Source organism: Cotesia typhae, unplaced genomic scaffold, assembly GCF_013202065.1.
Source record: "Cotesia typhae breed Kobodo isofemale line unplaced genomic scaffold, CoteBio_Ctyphae contig_48, whole genome shotgun sequence".
In the NCBI taxonomy this organism is placed as follows: Eukaryota; Metazoa; Arthropoda; class Insecta; order Hymenoptera; family Braconidae; genus Cotesia; species Cotesia typhae.
Window position 1 is genome coordinate 9,050,879 of NW_027423756.1, and position 19,869 is coordinate 9,070,747.

A 19,869-nucleotide genomic window follows, 5' to 3' on the forward strand; every position below is an offset into this window, starting at 1 on the left:
ACCAAGAATTCCAAGAGCGAAGAAATTATTCTTAGTTGAAGAAAATTTTTTTGGCTCAAGAATTTATTCTCTTGACTCAAAAAAATCATTTTCTTCAAAATGGAATTCTTGGTTCAAGAGTTTGACTCTTGAATCAAGTCAATTTTGTTATCAGTGTACTTCGAAGGGGATTAGTACCCATGCTTAGACCTCACACAGGGTGAGTGAAATAAAAAAGTCTCTCTACTCACTGTGAAGCTAAAGAGTAACTAGACTTGATTCACGAGTTAAATTGTATACGCAGAAAGAAAAAATTCTTGATATAAAAAAATATTTAGAAAATTTTATAGTCTTGAAACTTTGTTCAAGTTTAAAATTTTCTTGTTTCAAGTAGACTTTTTTTTCTTTGTAAGTATGTAACGAGGCATATAATATAGATTTGGATTTAGGTAATGGAACACAAGATATCAAGTGTATTATCTTTTCAATTTATGTTTTTTTGGTGTTCAGTGGTTACAAAAAGGAGAAGCGGAAAAAGTAAATGGAAGAAAAGAGAAAAGGAAAGATACGACATAAAAAATTCAGATGAGTATTTGAAACAGCTTTTGTGCTGGGGGTTGAAAAGAGACCTAATCAGAATAGGGGAAAAAGAGCTTTCGTCGTCATGGCAACCTTCAAAAATATGCTGATTAGGTAGGTTTTAACTCAACTGGATATATGGTAATTTTTTAAAAACCTACGAGTTATGCTTAAAATTTTAATGCGCAATTAAAACTAGCAAATAAACAACCTTCATTATAAGATAATAAACAAAACGTAAAAATGCCTAGTTTGCAGTTGTTTTTCGGTTACAAAAACAGTAGTTACTCGAAAAATTTTATTCTGCTGAAAAACTCGAGGGTTATTAATTTTATATTCGTGATTACGTCAAAGGAAGTAGTACCGAGTATTTTAGAGCTTAGTCTTTGTAATTGCACGCTAAAACAAAAAAAAAATATAAAAAGAGTAATAACTATAAAAAAGGTTGTAAAATAAAATGAGAATGGAAGAAAAGCGTATTTGAGATAAAAAAAAAAAAAAAAAAAATTTCAAAGTCACAAAAGCAATATTTTCTTTGGCTTTTTATCCTCATCATCTGAAATCTCGGTTATGTATAGCTTCCCCAATATTATTGAGGGTTCGATAACGTTACTAGCGACGCACAATTTAATGCATCCCTTTGATTCCATTACACCCTTTTCCTGTCACAGTCAACCCCTTTTTATCCTCTTTTATTTATCAAAATTATTCGTACACATACAGTGCATCTATTGTTAAAATTTTTATTATAATTCATCATTTTAACTCTAATTACTTATCGAAATATTGCACTGTTATTTATGATAATTTATTATTTATCAAAACATTCAATTTATTTTCAAAATAATTAATTCAAAAATTTTTTTCTTTTTAATAAAACACAATTATGCAAAAATTAATAATTGCAATAAAAATTTTAACAATGAAAAAACAATTTATACATTTTAGTTTTTTTTTTTTTTTTTTTTTTTATATTTTTAATAATTAATTAGTAATATAAATTATCAAAATAAAAAAATTAGCAATCGGAGGTAATAAAAACAAAGTATCTACCGAAATGCTGATAATAACAATTAGAATAATGATGTTAAAAATTAAAACAGCTGTACCTCTAAAGCACTATAAACTCTGTAACAAATTCTTATTTTATGTAGACCAAGATTACAAAACTGATGAAGCTAAAGCACCTGTTCGTTCAGTAATTTATTGCAAGCTTTTATCAAGATCTCAAGAAACCCCTAATATACCTAGCAGGGCAATAATTATAAAATGGCAATATATTCTCCTTAATTATAAAGCATTAAGTCTATAATCTACATAAAATTTAACGATACAAACTACCTTTTAATAAAATTTATTTCAGATAGTTAAACACACACCTACCACTGCTATGCGCTAAAAGGTTACTGTCGATAATCATCCTGGTAGATCAACTCAATCACGCGGGAAGTACTCAACAGCTGGTTTTAGAATCATACATAACACAACACACTCTGAGTGTAATAAAAATTAATTAATAATTCCCAATTACATTAACCTCATTTTCATACTTAAAAATAATAATAATATTAGAGTAATTAATTACTAAACACTAACCTGTATAATTTTAATTAAAAATTCCGCCCTTATTGAAATAACACACACGATCTTGCGTCACACTATAAATAAAAAAAATAATCACTGAATTTTTTTTTTACATAAAAGTTCACTTTTTTAATAATATAAATACTTAAATAAATTATTTAATTAACTAATTCATTATTTATCACAAGAATATTAATTTTAATTAGAGACAAGGTCACGTTTGCGCCAAAGTTAACAGTAAAATAGACACGCTCGAAAAAAGACACAAGTGTCCTTGAATTTTTTAAAATTTGTATCGAGCAAACGGACAATTTAAAGGTTAAAAAAATTTTTTTTTGGAAGAATTTTCATAAAATTTGTTGATTATTATTTTTTACGTTTTAATTAAAACTTAAATATTTACATAGAGTATAAAAGCTCAACTGTATAAACTGGATTTATTCCTCAAAGAGTTACAGCTGGCAAATACATATACAGACTAAAAGAGGTTCCGGATGTGGTGGCCTTGACGTCGACCCGATGACTGTACGCGAGAGCGCGAGACGCGGACACGACAGCCCCCGGGCCAGGTCGAACGCATGCGCCCTTAAAGACCATTGCCCAACCCTAATTTTTATTATAACACGATGCATTAATGAACACACTAATATCACTTTTTTTTTGTAATTCAAAGGACCTAAGCCTTGACTTACATCTAATAATTTAATATTAAAGTCCTTTAATTTAATAATTTTATTCTTAATACGGACACTTTAGTTTTACTTAGGAAACTTGGATTGCATTGCAGGATCCAGAATTACTTCTTCCTTTTTATTTAATACATCGAGTAATATTATATCGTGAAAATAAAAATAAGAGTATTAAAAAAAAGAGAAGAAAAAAAAAAGTAATCATGTTTGTTTACCACCTTCTGTGAAAAACTTCATAGTCAGTTGTCAGTCATGTTTTTTTATACGAGACTATTTTATATTGTACAAAGAGACGAGGAAAGTGTGCGGGTGCATTTGGATTAAAATATCAAGAGACTTTGAGTCTTTTATTTTACTCACGGTAAAGTCTGAAGCTATGACTGTGGATCTGGTATGAGGGCAGATGGATGATCGTTTCAAAGCTCGGTTCAAGTTTACAAGCCAAGTAGACTTTTATATCAAGGGATGTCAATGATGTGACATTTACTTTTTTAATACTAATGCTAAGTATGGTACATATAAGGAAACTAATAATTTCTTTGATAAAAAGAGACTCCGAAAGTACCCGCATGGCCATTTATACTTAAGTTTTTAATTTAAACTAGCAACCTTGCAGTCACTATGTGATAAATAAATAAAATTTTACTTTATTAAGTAATGACTCTTGTTAAATTGTACTGTACTTTCTTAAATATTGACGTTTTTGAAGATATAAGCTCATCCCGATGTTACACTCATCAAGAGCTTTCATTTGAGTACCCACATGCATTTTTGATATATTTTTCATATATACATATATATATATATATATAAATTTATAAAATATATGAAAAACTGATGTGGGTATTCAAATGAAAGGTCTCGATGAGTGTAACATCGGGATGAGCTTATATCTTTAAAAATTTCAATAATTAAAAAATGACCTTATTTCTCGTGAACCATTTTATCATATAAATACACTTGCCACAAAATTTTGCTTATTCTCTTGATAACATAGATTAATAATTACTAAAAGTAAATATAATTTTGGATTAGAATGACATTAATAGCAAAGGTTTTACTTATTATTTATGACATGTTATACGTACTTTGGATATTTGTTGGTACACCACATTACTGGGAGAGATAGCGTGGATGCAATCGATTTAATAATTGTCTGAATTATTAAATTCCTATAGATTATCAATAACCATCGTTGTTTGGAGTATATCGTCCCATTTATTAGTTATTGTTATATTTAGTATTATTTGACAGGTTTCCGGATAAATTATTTATCACATTTAATCCAGCTGTAATTTAATAAAATTAATTAATTATTAATAAACATAAATATATATTTATAAAAACATGCGAATCCTCGGCTATTTTTAGTCTGATGACTATTTTTGTTTTTGATATTTAAACCTTTCACATGGGCAACATATATTGCACGACCAACGCAAAGCTCATAATTATTATTATGCTTTATAATTACAAAATGAAAAATATTTTAATTTATCACTTTTTATAATTTTTTACAATCAATAAATTATTTATGTACAAAAAAAAAAATATTTTTATAAACATGATTCTTTTAAATAAATCCTAGGAAACTTAACAGCATCTTCGAGCCACTTGGCAACAGTGAGTAATCTCTGTTCATGGAGAAACGGCGCCATCAACTGCAATGACAGCGGTAAGCCTTTTTTCGACAAGTTAATTGGTACATTTATCGCAGGGATACCCGCCATATTCGCTGGCTGTGTGCAGTAATCTTGTACCGAGCATTGAGTCTGATTATCTTGGCTGATAAAGTCCTTGTAAATCGGAGCGTCAGACAGCGTAGTCGGAGTCAGAAGAATATCGATATTATCATTCCAAACGGCGTCAAAGTCTTGGGCTATCAGCCGACGGGCTTTCATTGCTTTCACGAAATAATCATTATAATTTTCAGACAATAAATAATAATTACCAGTCAATATTCTGCTACGTACGACATTATTGAATCCGAGGCTACGCGTCTTTGCGTACAACCGCTCAGTAGACATAGATTCATCAGCCCGCAGTCCGTACTCAATGCCGTCATAGCGCGCCATGTTGCTCGCAACTTCACATTGATTCAGCACAGAGTAACAGACGATCGAATATTCAGTATGTGGAAGCGACACAGGTACCACGTCAGCTCCAGCTTCCTTTAATAAATTAGAAACTCTCATCCAGGTATTGTGTATCTCTTGATTCAATTCCGCGTGATTATATTCATTAGGTATTCCGACGCGTAATCCCCTTACGCTGATATCAGTACTGGGTATTTCTATCGGCGCAAGACTTTGGTCTAGAGTGGTAGAATCGAACTGATCCGTATCTGCAATCGCATTCAAAATTAACACACAATCATCAACATTTCGGGTTAATATGCCGGGAACATCCATTGAATTTACAAGAGAAATTAATCCATGACGAGACACTAATCCATAACTAGGCTTCAAACCTATCAGCCCACAGTAGGCTGCTGGATTTCGTGTTGATCCACCGGTGTCCGATCCTATTCCAGCGAAACATGTACCAGTAGCTACTGCTACAGCTGATCCTCCGCTACTTCCACCTTACAAATAATTATTTTAATTATTAGTATGATCATTATTAAGTACATGTACCTGAATCTCAGAAGTCTAGACATATTACAATTAACAACACTGAAGTTGACAGACATTAGACATTTTTTTATTATTTTATAGCAATTAAATTAATGTCAAAAAAAAATTGACATTTAAAAAATTTAATAAATTAAAAATGCAATTTTTTAAAAATAATTTTTCGGAATAAATTTTTTAAATAAGATTAAAAAATGGTCAAGTGACAGCTAACTTAAACATCATAAAATTATTTATGACATTAAAGTTAGCTGTCACTTGACAAATTTTTAATTTTTTTTAACAAATAAATTTCTTCCAAAAAATAATTTGTAAAAAATTGCATTTGTAGTTTTTTAAAATTCCTAAATGTCAATTTTTTTTATAAATTGTTTTTTGCCGTAATTTATTTATTACAAAAATTCTTAAAATTATCAAGTATCTGCTAAGTTAATTTTTATAAAATTCATTATTTGGAAAATGAAAAATTTTTATTTAAAAATATCATTGAAAATTCCGAGATTCTGGTAATAATAAATAAAAACTAACAGATATTTAAATAAAATATACCTGCAATATTCCAATGATTTTTATCAGATTTTTTATCAACAGGAATACAGTCAATGTCATCAGAAACGTAATTGTCCATCAAATTTGAACCCCAAAGATTTTGTGTTGGACCGTAATAGGAGTCAACGGTTCCAGCACCCATAGCAAATTGGTCTAAGTTAGTTTTACCCAGCAGTACTGCTCCATGTTTTCTCAGGTTGTTGTAAACTGTTGCGCTGTATCCGGGAACAAAGTTAGCCAGCATGAATGACGCGCAAGTCGTCGGATAATTTTCTACGCAAAAATTGTCTTTTATAGCAATGGGGATCCCGTCCAAGGAACCCAATAATTTGTTGTCCTGCTGTCTTTTGTCAGATTCACTAGCTTGCTTCTGGGCCAGATCCTCACAGACATTTATGTAAGCGTTCAGCGGCTTTGTTAAGGATATTAACTTCAATGCTGATTTACATATTTCAGTGGGTTGAATTTCACCGGCATTTATTTTACTACTCACGTGCTTTATTGGCGATGACAATACTTTATTCATTATTGCTAATTTTTTTTATTGTTACAGGCAAACAAATTGTTTTTTAAATGTTAATAATAACCTACAAGTTGACAAGTTGCCGGCTCAACTACTAGAGACACCTGACGGATATAAATGGCGGGAAAATTTTTAATTTGAAAAATTAAAAATAAAACAGTTTATTAAATTAAAAATTTTTTAGTCATTTTTAATGAAAATAAATTTAACAGATATTTAACAATTAAATTTTTTTTTTTTAATTATGGCAAAAACAAATTTAAAAAAAAATTGACATGTAGAAATTTTAAAAAATAAAAAATGCAATTTTTTAAAAGTAATTTTTTTCAATCAAAAAAAAAAAAATAATTTATTGAAATGCATAAATAAATGATCTTTGAGAAAATAAATAACATTTAATAGTAATACTTTATTTGTACTTTATAGAAAGTGCCAAGAACTACTTTAAAAAAAAAAAAAATACTTTAAACACACATATGACTAAAGATCTCATGTCAATAATTGATGAAATACGTAAATAAAATATATCGATAAAAGAATTGATAAATAAATATAAATAAAATACATAATTAGTTGATTAAGTATCTTGAGCTACTTCAGTAACATGAATTTATAAAAGATTATTTTAATAAATCTTCTGGGACAACATCTGGGAGAGTGACTCCTAGTCTTGTGACCATCATTCCAGCAGTTTTGCAACCACACTCCAAACAAGACTTTGGATCCCACTGAGAGAGGACTCCAGCTAAAAAGCCTGCTACAAGAGCATCACCGGCACCAGTTGCATCAACTACTGGAGTTGGAGGTTTAGTTGGTTGTACCTAAAATCATAGAATTAATAGCAATGTTATTATAATTGTAACAATCAACTGTAATAATAACAGTAATGGTAATAAAAATACCTGAACAGAATTTCCTTGACCCCAGACTACAATGGCTGGAGCAGAACCACCTTGTGTTATGACAAAGATGTCATTATCAGCCAGCCAATCATCTTTACTGCGCTCAGTACTAGATACTCCAACAGTTACACGTTTGGAGCTGTTTAGAAGGAACGGAATATCTGCTACATTATCGAATTTAATGTTCAAAGCTTTCGCAAGTGCTGTCATTTCACGTGCATTCCCGAATACTATTTTAGACAGGCCAACCATTTCACATATTGCTGCATGATGGTCCTAGAAAAATGTTTTATTTATTTAAAACTAGCAACCTTGCAGTCACTGCAATGACTCTTATTAAATTGATCTGTATTTTCTTAAATACTGATGTTTTTAAAGATATAAGCTCATTCTGATGTTACACTCATCAAGAGCTTTCATTTGAGTACCCACATGCATTTTTGATATATTTTTCATATATTTATATATTCATATACATATAATATATATAAATATATAAAATATATGAAAAATTGATGTGGGTACTCAAATGAAAGGTCTCGATGAGTGTAATGTCGGGATGAGCTTATATCTTTTAAAATATCAATAGTTCACAAGATACAACGTCGTTTCTTGATTATGTATCTAGAGATAGAGAATTTTCGAATGCAGCCTAAACACTGATCATAATAAATTGACTATCGGTGAAAATGATATGAAACCTTGAAAAGGTACAAATTCAAATCAAGACTCTTGCAATGACATTAAATTTCACTAAAAAAATCGATTTTATCATTTAGCTATCCTGGACACAAAATTTTTTTTATTCTCTTAATAATTTAGATTTATAAATAATAATTTTAGCCACATGAAATTATTTACCTGAACCATGTACTCGCCATTAATATTAAAAGCAATAATAATATTTTTATCTTGCGTCAATTTGACAACTTCTTTAGCAACGTCAAGACCGTGCGTTAAAAAGAATCCTTCAATGTAAACTATTTTAATAGTTTCCCATGGCAGATTGCTTTTTTTCAAGTCTTCAAGCGTATAAACACCAGCAGCGCCTAAATTAGCGATCAAACTTCTTGAGGAGTCTCTTGATAACGACAGAGCTATTCCAGTTGGTAAATCAAGATGTAGAGCGTATCTGAAATTTTTTTTTAATAAATAAAAATTATTTTCTCATTTAAAACATAAAAAAATGAAAAACAAAATAAATTAGTAAAATTAATGATAAGATTAGAGTGAAGTAAAAAACTTTAATTAATTTTTATTAACGTCTACGCATTCCTTGTATTTAATAAGTACCAGGATGATGAAATTCCCGCAATAGTTACTATTATATTATATTGTTGAATTAATTATTGAGAATTGAGTAAAATATAATTTTCTCATGTTCATGTGTAACGGGATATTTTAAAAGGAATGTTTTAATGTCTGGTGTTTTAAGTCTATAAATATGTATGTCTAATTATACCGTGTTTCAACTCCAGTAGCTTTGACTAATTTTTCAAGAGTCGCGCCACGAGAATCATTGCCTATTCCTCCACAAATAACAGCAACGTGAGGAATTTTCGGACCTCCACAAAGCCATTGAAGTATTCTCGCAGTATTTTGTGCACATCCTCCAGCAGCAACCCGTTGATTCCAGCTACAATTAATATGTTTAAATAATGACAATTAATTTAGCAGATATTTATTAATTTTTACAATTTTTTAACAAATAAATTATGGCAAAAATAAATGAGAAAAAAATAATTGACATTTAGAAATTAAAAAAAATTACAAATGCAATTTTTTAGATAAAATTAAAAAATTATCTAGTGGCTGCTAATTTTAATGTCATGTTTATTTAGCGTAAATTTAATTTAACCATAATAAAGTATCATATATATTTTTTTTATAATTAACTAAATCAATAATTAACTATGAACTTACTCGGTAGGCAAATCAGCTAAGATTTGTTGAATAATATCCTCTGGCAATTCAATCTCATTGTCAACTTCCAATTTATATTTTTCCAATAAATTAGCATCCTGAATTGTGGACACAACATCCAGCAGAGGATTTCCAAATGCTACTACTGCTGGTAATTGCAAAGCAGCTACGACTTTTTGTAATGACTGTTTCTCCACCATTGTTATTATTACTAGTTATTATGTCACGTACGCAGGTTGTCACGTGTATTCTAATATATGACGCCAGTTATCTCAGACTCACTAATCGTTACACTGACTGTTAATATTATTTTTCTATTATTATTTTAGCCGATAATAATAATAATAATAAATAATTATTAACTCTCAAATATTTAACATGTAGCTTTTTAATTATTATAACATTATTATCACTGAAAAACTTTTACCTTGAACGATTTTTTTGGTGATACGATGAGCAGAGACGTGCGATTAGAACTAGGCTTCGTTAGAAAATGAACTGCGGACGTTGAATGTTCACACCCAGCCTGGCAGGCTGCTTGCAATACAAACACTGGATTTCGTAATCACTGATGGATATCTTACGTCCCTAAAATAGGGCGTCTGAAGGTTAACATAAAAATCAATAAGTTTAAAAATTTTATTTTGCACCAGTAAATGTCAAATTCATTCTACTTACCCATTGATTCTTTTAATAATAAAGGTGAAAATTAATATAAATTACAAGTGAAAATTTTTAGAAGCATTTTTTTATTGTAATTTATTTGTTAAAATAATTTTTAAAATTGACAGCTGACCGCTAACTTCAGTGTTATTAATTGAAGTTTACTTTACCGATTGTCGGCTTTATTAAATAAAATTTCTACTTTAGTGACATTTTAATTTTAATAACACTGAAGTTGACCGACATTAAAAATTTTTTTAGAATTTTATAGCAATTAAATTATTAATAAAAAATAAATAATAAAAAAATTCCACGTGTGAAATTTAATAAAAATTTTAAGTGAAAATTTTTAAAAGCATTTTTTTATTGTAATTTATTTTTAAAATTCACAGTTGTCAGCTAACTTCAGTGTCACTAATTTTAATATTTTTTAATATTAATATTTAAAGAATTTTTAATAAAAATTTAATAATTTTAACAAATGTGTTATGAATTTTTTTATAAAAATACTATTTTAATTTTTGAATAAAAATTATGAATGAACAATTGATATGAGTTCATATGTGTACATATGTACATACAAAATAATACGTAAGTATATTAGTATGTGTACGTCAGCTGACAGTGACAATTTACCGGTTTAGTGAATTTTCCAACTCCAAAATAAAAAAACTTGGATAATAATTACAATTGTATATTATAATAGAAAAATCAACAACGCAATTGACTATTAAATGAAGGTTGTTGCATAAAAATTAAAATTGTTAATGAGTGTATTAAATATATAAATGTGTGTGGATTTTGCGTTGATCATCAATACCAAGATAAAAATGGCGAATGCTCATGAAAATTTGGAGTAATAGGGGTCATATAGTTCTGTTTTTAAAATAAAACTATTAATAACAGTGTAATTAAATATAAACCAGTGTTTGTAATCAAGGATTATCTTTGTGAAGTGTAGAGATAAGTTTAAGAAGCCAGTTATGGATACAAACTAAACATATAGACGTGGAATAAATAGTAAGTAGGTAATAGGAAGTAGGTATGAAATAAATTATTAAAATTGGTATTATATCCGGTTAATATAATTGAAATTTGTAGGACGTTTGACGTTGTTAGCTTCCTGTGTTCGAAGTTTGTTGTTGGCCTGCAGTTTAAATCTGGATTGAAGAAAAAAAAAATACATGATGAATTGGGAATTCATTTCAGAGGCCAATGCTCATTTGACAGAGACTGAATTACGTTATTACGGTGATATATTTTTGTATTGTTGTGACAACACCGATCCAGACAATGTCCCGGTTGTCAAGGCTGCTGAATTATTTCGATCTGCTAATTTACCTCGAGATACTACTATCAAGGTAATTGTTACTCATTGTTATTTTAATTATGTAACAAGATTTAATATGTATGGCAATTTTATTATTATAATTATTAATCAATTTATTATTCATAAAATTAATCAACAGTTTTGATTTTTTTTTATCTGTTTTGTCAATATTTTTTATTATCACATTATTTCGTAGAAAGTTAACTCTTGTCATATTTATTTATTTATTTATTATATTAAAAAAAATTTTTTTATACACTTATCAATTCCCAAAACATTTCAAATTTATTTATTTATTTATTTTCTAGCATACAGATCTATAGAGATGCAAGAGCATCTGTTCATAAAGCTGGATATTGGATAAATGATCATAAATATTTAAGAATATATATAAAAAAAAAATACAAAATGCCAAAAGAGTTTAGTCCAATCTTTTATCTTATAGATTAGCGTTTTTTTTTTTTACTATAATTAAATGTCTTAAGATTATTAGGAAGAAAATAAATAAATAAATAAATAAATCATGAAATGTTATAACAGCTAATTAATTTATTTCAAATCGCATAAAATGTTCTTCATTTAATTTAATTAATTGCAATCATAATTACTATTATTATTATTGTTGAAGATACTGGATATCTGCGTGGGCTCCAAAGTAAACAATTATATGGGCAGGAAGCAGTTTTATGCAGCATTGAAATTAGTCGCAGCACATCAAGCTGGTCTGGATATTCACCGTGATATGGCTATTAATTCCCTGGAAATAGCGACACCGTTACCCAGGTTTTCATGGCCAACGTCAGGTGATGAGGACACCACGGACAGACGTAAAGATTGTATGGTAGCTAAGAACACGACAGCGAGTGGACTGACTGGGTCGCGGTTGCCTGAAAGCACCACAGAGAGTGAAAGCGATGCAGAGTCTCCACGAGAAACTGGAGGTAGTACCGATTCACCGACACCCACCAACAGTGTCACGCAGGAAAGAATAATCGACGGTTTGATGGCCGGAGAAACGATTCTCGATTCAACCTCTGGAAGTTGGCAAGGTCTCCTTGTATCTGAAGAGCAGCGACAGCTGCTGGGCACTGAGGAAGAGAGCTCCGAGCGACACAGCAGCGATGAAGCTGACGGAGATGAAGACGTTTCGAGCTTTCCACCAGAAGAAGTTTGGATCATCAGTGACGAGCAGAGAGATTATTACGCGGCCCAGTTCTCACGGCTCCAGTCGAATCCAGAAGGCTTGTTGGCTGGTTCCATCGCGAGGACCTTCTTCGAGAAGTCCCGGCTGCCCGTCGCTGAACTGAGACGCATTTGGCAGCTAGCAGACGTCACCAGAGACGGAGCGTTGAGCTTGCAGGAGTTTTACGTCGCGATGCATCTTGTTGTGTTGAGGAGGAATCACGTACCGCTGCCAGACTCGTTACCTCCGAGCTTGGCGTTCACGTTGACAGTACCGCCGCCTCCGTTGCCAACTTTGAATTCTGTTGCGGTTGAACCGTCGGCTCCGCAGCCTCCTCCTCCGCCTCCACCGTCACCACCGACGCAAACTACGCAGCCAATTCATAGTCAGTCTCAGTCTCAGTCTCAATCACAATCTCAATCTCAATCACAATCTCAGTCTCAGTCTCAGTCTCAATCTCAATCCCAAGGCTCACCTTCTGCGACGACTGGATCAAGCGCTGCTAATACGCGAGAGAAAAATAAAGAGTGGACGAAATTCGTTGACTCTCCTACTGGCAGTGCTGGTGCTTTAGCTAGTCCTGGGCCAAAGCCCAAGTTTATTGTTAATTTTGACTTACAAAAAGCTGCTGTCGAACGAGATCCCAAAATTCTACACCCGGTGCCACTTAGACTGACCCCCGAGGCGGCTATTCTAGCCTCCAGTGCCAATGGAAACAACAGCACCGCTGGGCTCGTTGATGAAGACATTCTTCTGTCGGCTGTCAATCTGGGACAGAGGTCGCTCAATAAAAAGTCTTTGGCTTCCAATGACGACGGTCTTGCTGTCACGCCAAAAAAAGAGCCACCTCCTCCGCCACCTCCTAGACCTTATAGAACCCACACTCGAAGCTCTAGTCTTGATCTTAATAAATTAGGTAAATAATTTGATTTTTTATGATATTTTTATAGATCCCTCTAAAGTCACTCTGATATTTGTAGCAATAATTATTATTTTTATTTTATTCTATTATTATTTGATTTTATATTTCGTTAGGTAAAAATGGACAAAATTTTTTAGGTGCTCCACCTTCTGTGCCACCCAGAGTGTCTCCAGGAGTTGTAAGTTTTACAATCACTAAAAATTTAGATTTTTTATAAACTTATCCCATTTTATTTTAAAGAGCTCGCCAAGAAAACTAGTCGGTCAACGAAGTGAATGTGAGGATCCGAGATTGGTTAACGAAAACCCAAGTTTCGTCGCTGATTTTTCTCATTTTTCTCCCAAGAACGAGGATATCGCAAGTCTGGAAAGTCTTCCAGCAAACCAGAGCCAGCAGTTCACTGGAGTCTGTGGTGCTTTTCATATCTATCGAAAACCCAGTCTTAGTAATGAATTTCAGAAATTTTTTTACTTAATTTTTAAATATTAAAATAATAAATAATTAAAAATTTTTTAATTATTTTTAGAACGTGGAGAAGGAGAAGAAGAGGGCAAAGATGATACAGATGACAGTAAAAGTCTGACTTTAGAAGAATTGAGAGAAAAAAATGCCGAGTTACGGCTCGTTTGCGAGGAGCTGACTCGTGAATTAGCTGGTGCATTGCAAGAGCGAATTAATTTACGTGCTAAATTACTCCTTATCACTTGATCCTGTATTTCATCGTTATCTCTATTACACTTGCAAAACTCAGACGATCTAGTTGTCCGCCCATATCTGCAATCATGTCGCTCTCGTTCGCTTTCTTCATGAAAAAAAATTTTCATTAATTATTCACTTATTTAAATAATTCTTTATTTTTTTACTCGCATCCTAACTTGTCAATAATATTTAGAAGAGCATTATCAATAGTTGCATACTAAACTTTATACATATTTTCCCTTCACTTTAATTGATAAAATTTCACGGTGTGTTGATTAATAAATTAATAAATTGAAAAAGAAAAAAAAATAATAATTAATCATCGGTATTGAGTAACAATAAAAGTGATAATGATAAATAATAAATAACAATTTCGATGGGCTTTATCGATTAAAGTCTAAATGTATTTTCGTAAGCTATTTAAAAAAAATCTAATCAAACATTTCCATCGTAACGTCGTGTCTACGACTTAGTTAGCTGTTCATGTTTTCTAAATATATTACAATATTATCATAAAATATATTAATTATTTTTATTTATAATTAATATATAAATTAAAAAAATTAATATCATAATTAAAAAGACAAATGAAAAGTAAAATGAATTTTAAATAACTGTTGCATTATTATCAATCGATGGTTGGTCTAAATATATTTGTATATATGTAAGTTTAACAGAGGTTAAAATAAAATGAATTAATAAATATTACGAGAAATATTTATAGCTCTCGTTAAATGGGATTGATTCCCCTGATAGTTGATTCTATTTGATGTAATTAAATTAATTATATATAATTTACTGTAACTGAGATTTTTTTTTTTATTTAATAAATATCTGGCTCATTAATTTTACGGTCGTAAAATAAGTTTTTATTATTCATTACTCTGTCAGTATTAATTTTAATTCAAATTATTGTATTTACACCCTTTGTTAAGGAAGACGATTTCTGGTCGAATAGAATGTAAGTATGAAAGTAAAAGTTAAGGATTGGATGAAGGTAAAATAAAAAGGTATGTAATAAACTAATTTGTTCTTTGTATTTATTGATGTTTGAAAGAAAACTCGAGTATCGATGAACAACGACGATAGGAAATACATATTGAATTGCATCGATTTATATTAAATCAACTGTACATAAATATAGTTGACAAAATATGTAATTATTAATTAAAATTGTAAACATTTAAACTGTCTTTAACTCGATGATTTAAAATAATGCTTTTCATAAAATTTTTTTTTTTTTCATTATAATTTTAATTATTATTATTATTATCAACTCTATGATTCAACTGATGATGATGAAAAGCTTTTTAAACATCTGCCTCACTCAGATTATCTTCTTTCAATTTGAACTGCTACTATTAAAGACAACGATGTTAAAAGCCGGTTGTACCCTAATCATCGCTGCGTAACGACAATCCGTGATATGGAATCATCGTGATAAATTTAATCTTGTTAAATTTATTGGTCTTTGGATTGCATGAACTTGATGAGGTCAATGACACGGCTGGAGTAACCGAACTCGTTGTCGTACCAAGAGATGAGCTTGACGAATCCGTCACTCAATGGGATTCCAGCCTTGGCATCGAAAATACTTGAGTGGTTGTCACCGATGAAGTCGGAGGATACAACATCATCTTCGGTATATCCCAAAATGCCCTTGAGTGGTCCCTCAGCGGCTTCCTTGACCTTGGCCTTGATTGCGTCGTAAGTTGCTGGTTTGCCAAGACGGACTGTCAAGTCAACGACGGATACGTTGGCAACTGGGACACGGAATGCCATACCAGTAAGCTTGCCGTTCAATGCTGGAATAACTTTGCCAACGGCTTTGGCAGCACCAGTTGCTGCTGGAATGATGTTTTGGGCAGCTCCACGTCCATCACGCCACAACTATACAAATTTTTTTTTTTTATTATTATTAATACGTAATATGAATGGTCATTTTTTATTAATTTAATTTATTGACATTGTTCAGATTTTAAAATTTAAATCATTAAAATTTTTTTGATATTTTTTTTTAAAAGCACATAAAAAAAAAATCAAAATTTTCAAAAAAAAATGAAAATTAATATAATTTAAAAAACGATAAATTTTTTTTCTTTTAATAATTTAAAGTAGATAAAAAAAAATAAATTTTATTTGAATGACATGATAATTTCAAAAGTTATTATTATATTTTCAAATAAAAGGTAAATATTATGATAGTTATGTTATTTATATTACCTCTAGAAATTTTCTGATAAGTCTTTAAATGATAATAAAATTCTTCTAGTTTTTTGATAAAATTATTTTTAGAAATAAATATAATATAAATACCAACCTTTCCAGATGGGCCATCGACAGTCTTCTGGGTAGCGGTGGTAGCATGGACAGTGGTCATAAGACCCTCAACAATTTCAAAGTTGTCATGAATGACCTTGGCCAATGGAGCAAGACAGTTGGTTGTGCAAGATGCGTTTGACACAACTTTGTGGCTTGGGTCGTAAGAGTCAAGGTTCACACCAACGACGTACATTGGTGCATCAGCAGATGGAGCTGAGATGATGACTTTCTTGGCACCACCTTCCAAGTGAGCCTATATACAGAAAATTAGTTAACAATTACATAATTTTTTGTCTCTAATAAACAAATAAAAAAATACAGTAGCAATGCAATGAGAAATGAGAAGCTAAAATAAATCAACTTACTGAAGCCTTTTCAATGGTAGTAAAGACTCCAGTGGACTCAACGACGTACTCAGCGCCAGCTTTGCTCCATGGAATGGCTTTGGGGTCACGCTCGTTGAAGACCATGATTTTGTTACCGTTTACAATCAAGTTTCCGTCCTTAGCTTCGACGGTTCCCTTGAATTTACCGTGGGTTGAGTCATATTTGAACATGTAGACCATGTAGTCCAAGTCGATGAACGGGTCATTGACAGCAACAACCTAATTCATTTATTTCTCGTTAATAAATTATGATTAATTAAATTTTCAGAGTATATACTAAAGCCATAAGGCGTATAAAAAAATTTTTTTTCGGGAATGAACGTATTTTTGTATGAAACGTGAAGAAATACAAAAAAAAAATTTTCTTCAAACTAAAAATTTTTTTTGGACTTAAAAAAAATAATAGGATTTTTATTATACGCCCTTATGGAATCAGTAACACCATATACTCATCAATTTTTTTTTAATTCGACAGTAAGAAATTATTATCATTATTTATATTAATGAAAAATTTATCATACTAACCGATGCACCACGTTCAATGGAAGCTCTCAAGACGAGACGTCCAATACGTCCGAAACCGTTGATTCCAATTTTACTCATGATTGATAAGTTTTACTCTAAAAAATAAAAAATTTTCAAAATTATTTAACTGTATACAATAATATTTAAAAATGTTTCAAAAAAAAAAAAAAAAAAAAAAAAAATAATTAAATTCAAATCACTTTCTTATGTAATTTAAAAAATATTTTAAACTCATATTTTATTTCACACAAAAATAGAAAAATTAAATATATATTTTCAACGACAAAAAAATCTGTTCAAAATTAGAAACTACGCTTGACAGTTAACACAGAAACTGATTAGTACTAACAATTACTCAAGGCCTTAAACAATTACGAGAGTTGAATCTCTTCTTCAATATTAATACTGAATTATGTTTTTAAACGTTTGATATGAGCATGAGAGCTGATATCAAGTATGAATGAAGGAAATTTCAATTCATCTCTTCTCTCCCAAGTACAAAGGTCGAGCAAGGTCAGATTTTTTTTCTTTTAGCTAACTATTTAAACGTCAGCCATTGTCAGTGGGCCACAGAATGTCACGGCGCAGATTACATGTATATGCCCCCAGCTGTAACTATCTCCAGATCAATACTTTAGGTATGCCAGATGATGTAGCTCGCTACGAATATCACGTAATCCAACAACCTATATATATATATATATATTCGCTAAATCTATTGCTTTTTTTAAATAAAACACAACCACACCCTTGCTAAAAATTCATTAATAAATATTAGCAATAAACAATATTAAAATATTATCACTTAATTTATGATTATTGTTATATTGTAGATCATTCAACTGACATTGAAAAATAAAATAAAATAACTATTCAACAATGAAGAAATCAATAATGCTGAAGTTTGCAGTCAGCTGTCAATTTTAAAAATTTTTTTAACAAATCAATTAAAAAAAAAAAATACTTCAAAAATTTTTAATGTCTGCCAACTTCAGTGTCATAGTAATGACGTGTTAATGAAATAAAGTTAGAAGATACTTGAAATTTAATTTTAAACAACAATTGCGTCATAGTTGTTAAATAATTTTGCAATGTGTCCTAGACTTAGATAACAATAAACTATGTCAGATTGAATAAGTAATAAATATATATAGTAATATATATTTTTATTACTATTTAAAAGTATTGCTTCACAATTATGATATATGACGTGACTTTCGGCACGTAGGACGAAAAAAAAAAATTAATTTGGTGGTAGTTTATAAATTACTGATTTTTGTTGAATCAAAGAGAGTACTTAGACAAAAAATGACAATTAGATGTCAATTGTCAGTGTAATTAGATAAAATTTAAATTTAGACGACCGTGCCCTTGACGGCGTCCGTTTTTTGTAGCTATGGGTCGCGTGTTTTAAAGATTTGGATGTTATTTAATGAAATAAAATGTGATGAATATGGATTCGTGAATGGAATTACGAGTGGCGTGATCATTCTGGAATAAATTATTGATATAAGGTGATTTAAATGTTTAATTGTAAGTACTGTAAGTTTTAATAATGTGTGGTATGATTTACTTACGTAACAGCGAAATAAGCCGGCGATTACTTGAACAACTGCGGAAATAGTGTCGTTTGAAGGGCAAGCTACCGAATATAAATGGCGACTCGCGAGTGCGCTCTGGTTACTTGTTTTTTATTGGTCGTGACGACACGGACGACGTAGCAGTCACATGGTTCTTCACGGGATAATCCAATTGGTTTTCGGTTTTATTAGAAAACCGCGGAAATTTTTGAGTTAGATAATTTGTAACTTAATCATTTGATGGCTAAAATTAGATTTTTTTTACAACACTGAATGAAAATTAATTTACCAGATATTTTTAGATTTTTAGAATTTTTTTTATTTTAAATAAATCCCATAATAAAATTGAGATGAAATGTATGTGGCATCAAACTATTCGTAACGTGATTGGTCGAATATATCATGAGCATGAAAATATATGCAAACGCTACAATAAGGCGCGCGCAAATTTGAATTCTAGTTATGGGTAAAAAAATAATGACTTAAAGTTAGCTGTCAATTGACAATTTTTTTATTTTCTTTAACAAAAAAATTTGTTCTAAAAAATTGCATTTTTAATTTGTTAAAATTTTTACAAGTCCATTTTTTTAATAGTTTTTTTTGCTATAATTTATTTGTTAAAAAAAAAAATTTAAACAATTGTAAAGTGACATCTAAATTTAATGTCATAAAAAAATAAAAAAAAATTGACATCTAAAAATTTAAAAAAATTAAAAATGCAATTTTTTTAAATAATTTTCTAGACTTATTTTATTGATAAAAAAATATTTAAAAATTGTCATTTATATTGAGTATTTATTTTATGTTTAAGAAATGGTATTTAAAGTAAAGTGTATAAATGTATATATTAAGATATTTAAAATTGTAAACATGCTACTCTTTCTGAATGTACTTAATT

At 30.2% G+C, this 19,869-nt stretch overlaps 5 protein-coding genes across 11 annotated transcripts in view; 1 reads left to right on the plus strand and 4 right to left on the minus strand.

The window, feature by feature from the left end:
• Positions 1-3,581, minus strand: part of Liprin-gamma (liprin protein kazrin) — a 77,673-nt gene extending 74,092 nt beyond the window's left edge. Inside the window, exons 1-2 of the mRNA XM_074246646.1 lie at positions 2,546-3,581; positions 2,155-2,216 (exon numbers count right to left, since the gene is read on the minus strand). The gene's annotated coding sequence lies outside the window, so the exon portion shown is untranslated. The remainder of the gene's footprint in view (positions 1-2,154; positions 2,217-2,545) is intronic.
• Positions 3,582-4,301: 720 nt separating this feature from the next.
• Positions 4,302-6,683, minus strand: Gata (glutamyl-tRNA(Gln) amidotransferase subunit A, mitochondrial). The gene is made up of 2 exons (XM_074246663.1): positions 6,014-6,683; positions 4,302-5,415 (listed from the first exon to the last, which is right to left on the minus strand). The coding sequence occupies exons 1-2, from the start codon at positions 6,537-6,539 to the stop codon at positions 4,388-4,390; spliced, it is 1,554 nt and encodes a 517-aa protein (XP_074102764.1). The 5' UTR covers positions 6,540-6,683; the 3' UTR covers positions 4,302-4,387.
• Positions 6,684-6,925: 242 nt separating this feature from the next.
• Positions 6,926-9,942, minus strand: LOC141529910 (uncharacterized). Of its 3 annotated transcripts, none has more exons than XM_074246666.1 (6): positions 9,789-9,942; positions 9,362-9,658; positions 8,901-9,074; positions 8,300-8,570; positions 7,439-7,714; positions 6,926-7,357 (listed from the first exon to the last, which is right to left on the minus strand). In XM_074246666.1, exons 2-6 carry the CDS (start codon positions 9,559-9,561, stop codon positions 7,157-7,159), a joined length of 1,122 nt encoding a protein of 373 aa, XP_074102767.1. In that variant the 5' UTR covers positions 9,562-9,658; positions 9,789-9,942; the 3' UTR covers positions 6,926-7,156. The 3 variants fall into 3 exon arrangements, with proteins under 3 accessions (XP_074102767.1, XP_074102766.1, XP_074102765.1); XM_074246665.1 differs by having other exon boundaries at positions 9,362-9,675; positions 9,789-9,916; XM_074246664.1 differs by having other exon boundaries at positions 9,362-9,887.
• Positions 9,943-10,630: 688 nt separating this feature from the next.
• On the plus strand, positions 10,631-15,005 carry Reps (RALBP1 associated Eps domain containing). 5 transcript variants are annotated; one of them, XM_074246661.1, is made up of 6 exons: positions 10,631-11,066; positions 11,126-11,385; positions 11,983-13,453; positions 13,597-13,637; positions 13,700-13,904; positions 13,986-15,005. In XM_074246661.1, exons 2-6 carry the CDS (start codon positions 11,209-11,211, stop codon positions 14,165-14,167), a joined length of 2,076 nt encoding a protein of 691 aa, XP_074102762.1. In that variant the 5' UTR covers positions 10,631-11,066; positions 11,126-11,208; the 3' UTR covers positions 14,168-15,005. The 5 variants fall into 5 exon arrangements, with proteins under 5 accessions (XP_074102762.1, XP_074102757.1, XP_074102760.1 ...); XM_074246656.1 differs by having other exon boundaries at positions 10,632-11,066; positions 13,573-13,637; XM_074246659.1 differs by having other exon boundaries at positions 10,632-11,062; positions 13,573-13,637.
• Positions 15,006-15,181: 176 nt separating this feature from the next.
• LOC141529914 (glyceraldehyde-3-phosphate dehydrogenase 2) lies at positions 15,182-19,030 on the minus strand. The gene is made up of 5 exons (XM_074246670.1): positions 18,969-19,030; positions 17,392-17,486; positions 16,846-17,085; positions 16,479-16,733; positions 15,182-16,048 (listed from the first exon to the last, which is right to left on the minus strand). Exons 2-5 carry the CDS (start codon positions 17,467-17,469, stop codon positions 15,620-15,622), a joined length of 1,002 nt encoding a protein of 333 aa, XP_074102771.1. The 5' UTR covers positions 17,470-17,486; positions 18,969-19,030; the 3' UTR covers positions 15,182-15,619.
• Between the last annotated feature and the right edge of the window lie 839 nt (positions 19,031-19,869).

What these genes read in the sequence shown, in the direction of transcription:
- Gata (XM_074246663.1), bottom strand. Translation starts at nt 6,539, where the DNA reads ATGAATAAAGTATTGTCATCGCCAATAAAGCACGTGAGTAGTAAAATA. An exon ending in AAATCATTGGAATATTGCAG is followed by an intron (nt 5,416 to 6,013) that starts GTATATTTTATT and finishes ATTATTTGTAAG; the next exon opens with GTGGAAGTAGCGGAGGATCA.
- LOC141529910 (XM_074246666.1), bottom strand. Translation starts at nt 9,561, where the DNA reads ATGGTGGAGAAACAGTCATTACAAAAAGTCGTAGCTGCTTTGCAATTA. An exon ending in GCTACTGGAGTTGAAACACG is followed by an intron (nt 8,571 to 8,900) that starts GTATAATTAGAC and finishes AAAAAATTTCAG; the next exon opens with ATACGCTCTACATCTTGATT. An exon ending in ATGGCGAGTACATGGTTCAG is followed by an intron (nt 7,715 to 8,299) that starts GTAAATAATTTC and finishes ACATTTTTCTAG; the next exon opens with GACCATCATGCAGCAATATG.
- Reps (XM_074246656.1), top strand. Translation starts at nt 11,209, where the DNA reads ATGATGAATTGGGAATTCATTTCAGAGGCCAATGCTCATTTGACAGAG. An exon ending in TCTTGATCTTAATAAATTAG is followed by an intron (nt 13,454 to 13,572) that starts GTAAATAATTTG and finishes ATATTTCGTTAG; the next exon opens with GTAAAAATGGACAAAATTTT. An exon ending in CCAGAGTGTCTCCAGGAGTT is followed by an intron (nt 13,638 to 13,699) that starts GTAAGTTTTACA and finishes TTTATTTTAAAG; the next exon opens with AGCTCGCCAAGAAAACTAGT.
- LOC141529914 (XM_074246670.1), bottom strand. Translation starts at nt 17,469, where the DNA reads ATGAGTAAAATTGGAATCAACGGTTTCGGACGTATTGGACGTCTCGTC. An exon ending in CTACCATTGAAAAGGCTTCA is followed by an intron (nt 16,734 to 16,845) that starts GTAAGTTGATTT and finishes TTCTGTATATAG; the next exon opens with GCTCACTTGGAAGGTGGTGC. An exon ending in TCGATGGCCCATCTGGAAAG is followed by an intron (nt 16,049 to 16,478) that starts GTTGGTATTTAT and finishes AAATTTGTATAG; the next exon opens with TTGTGGCGTGATGGACGTGG.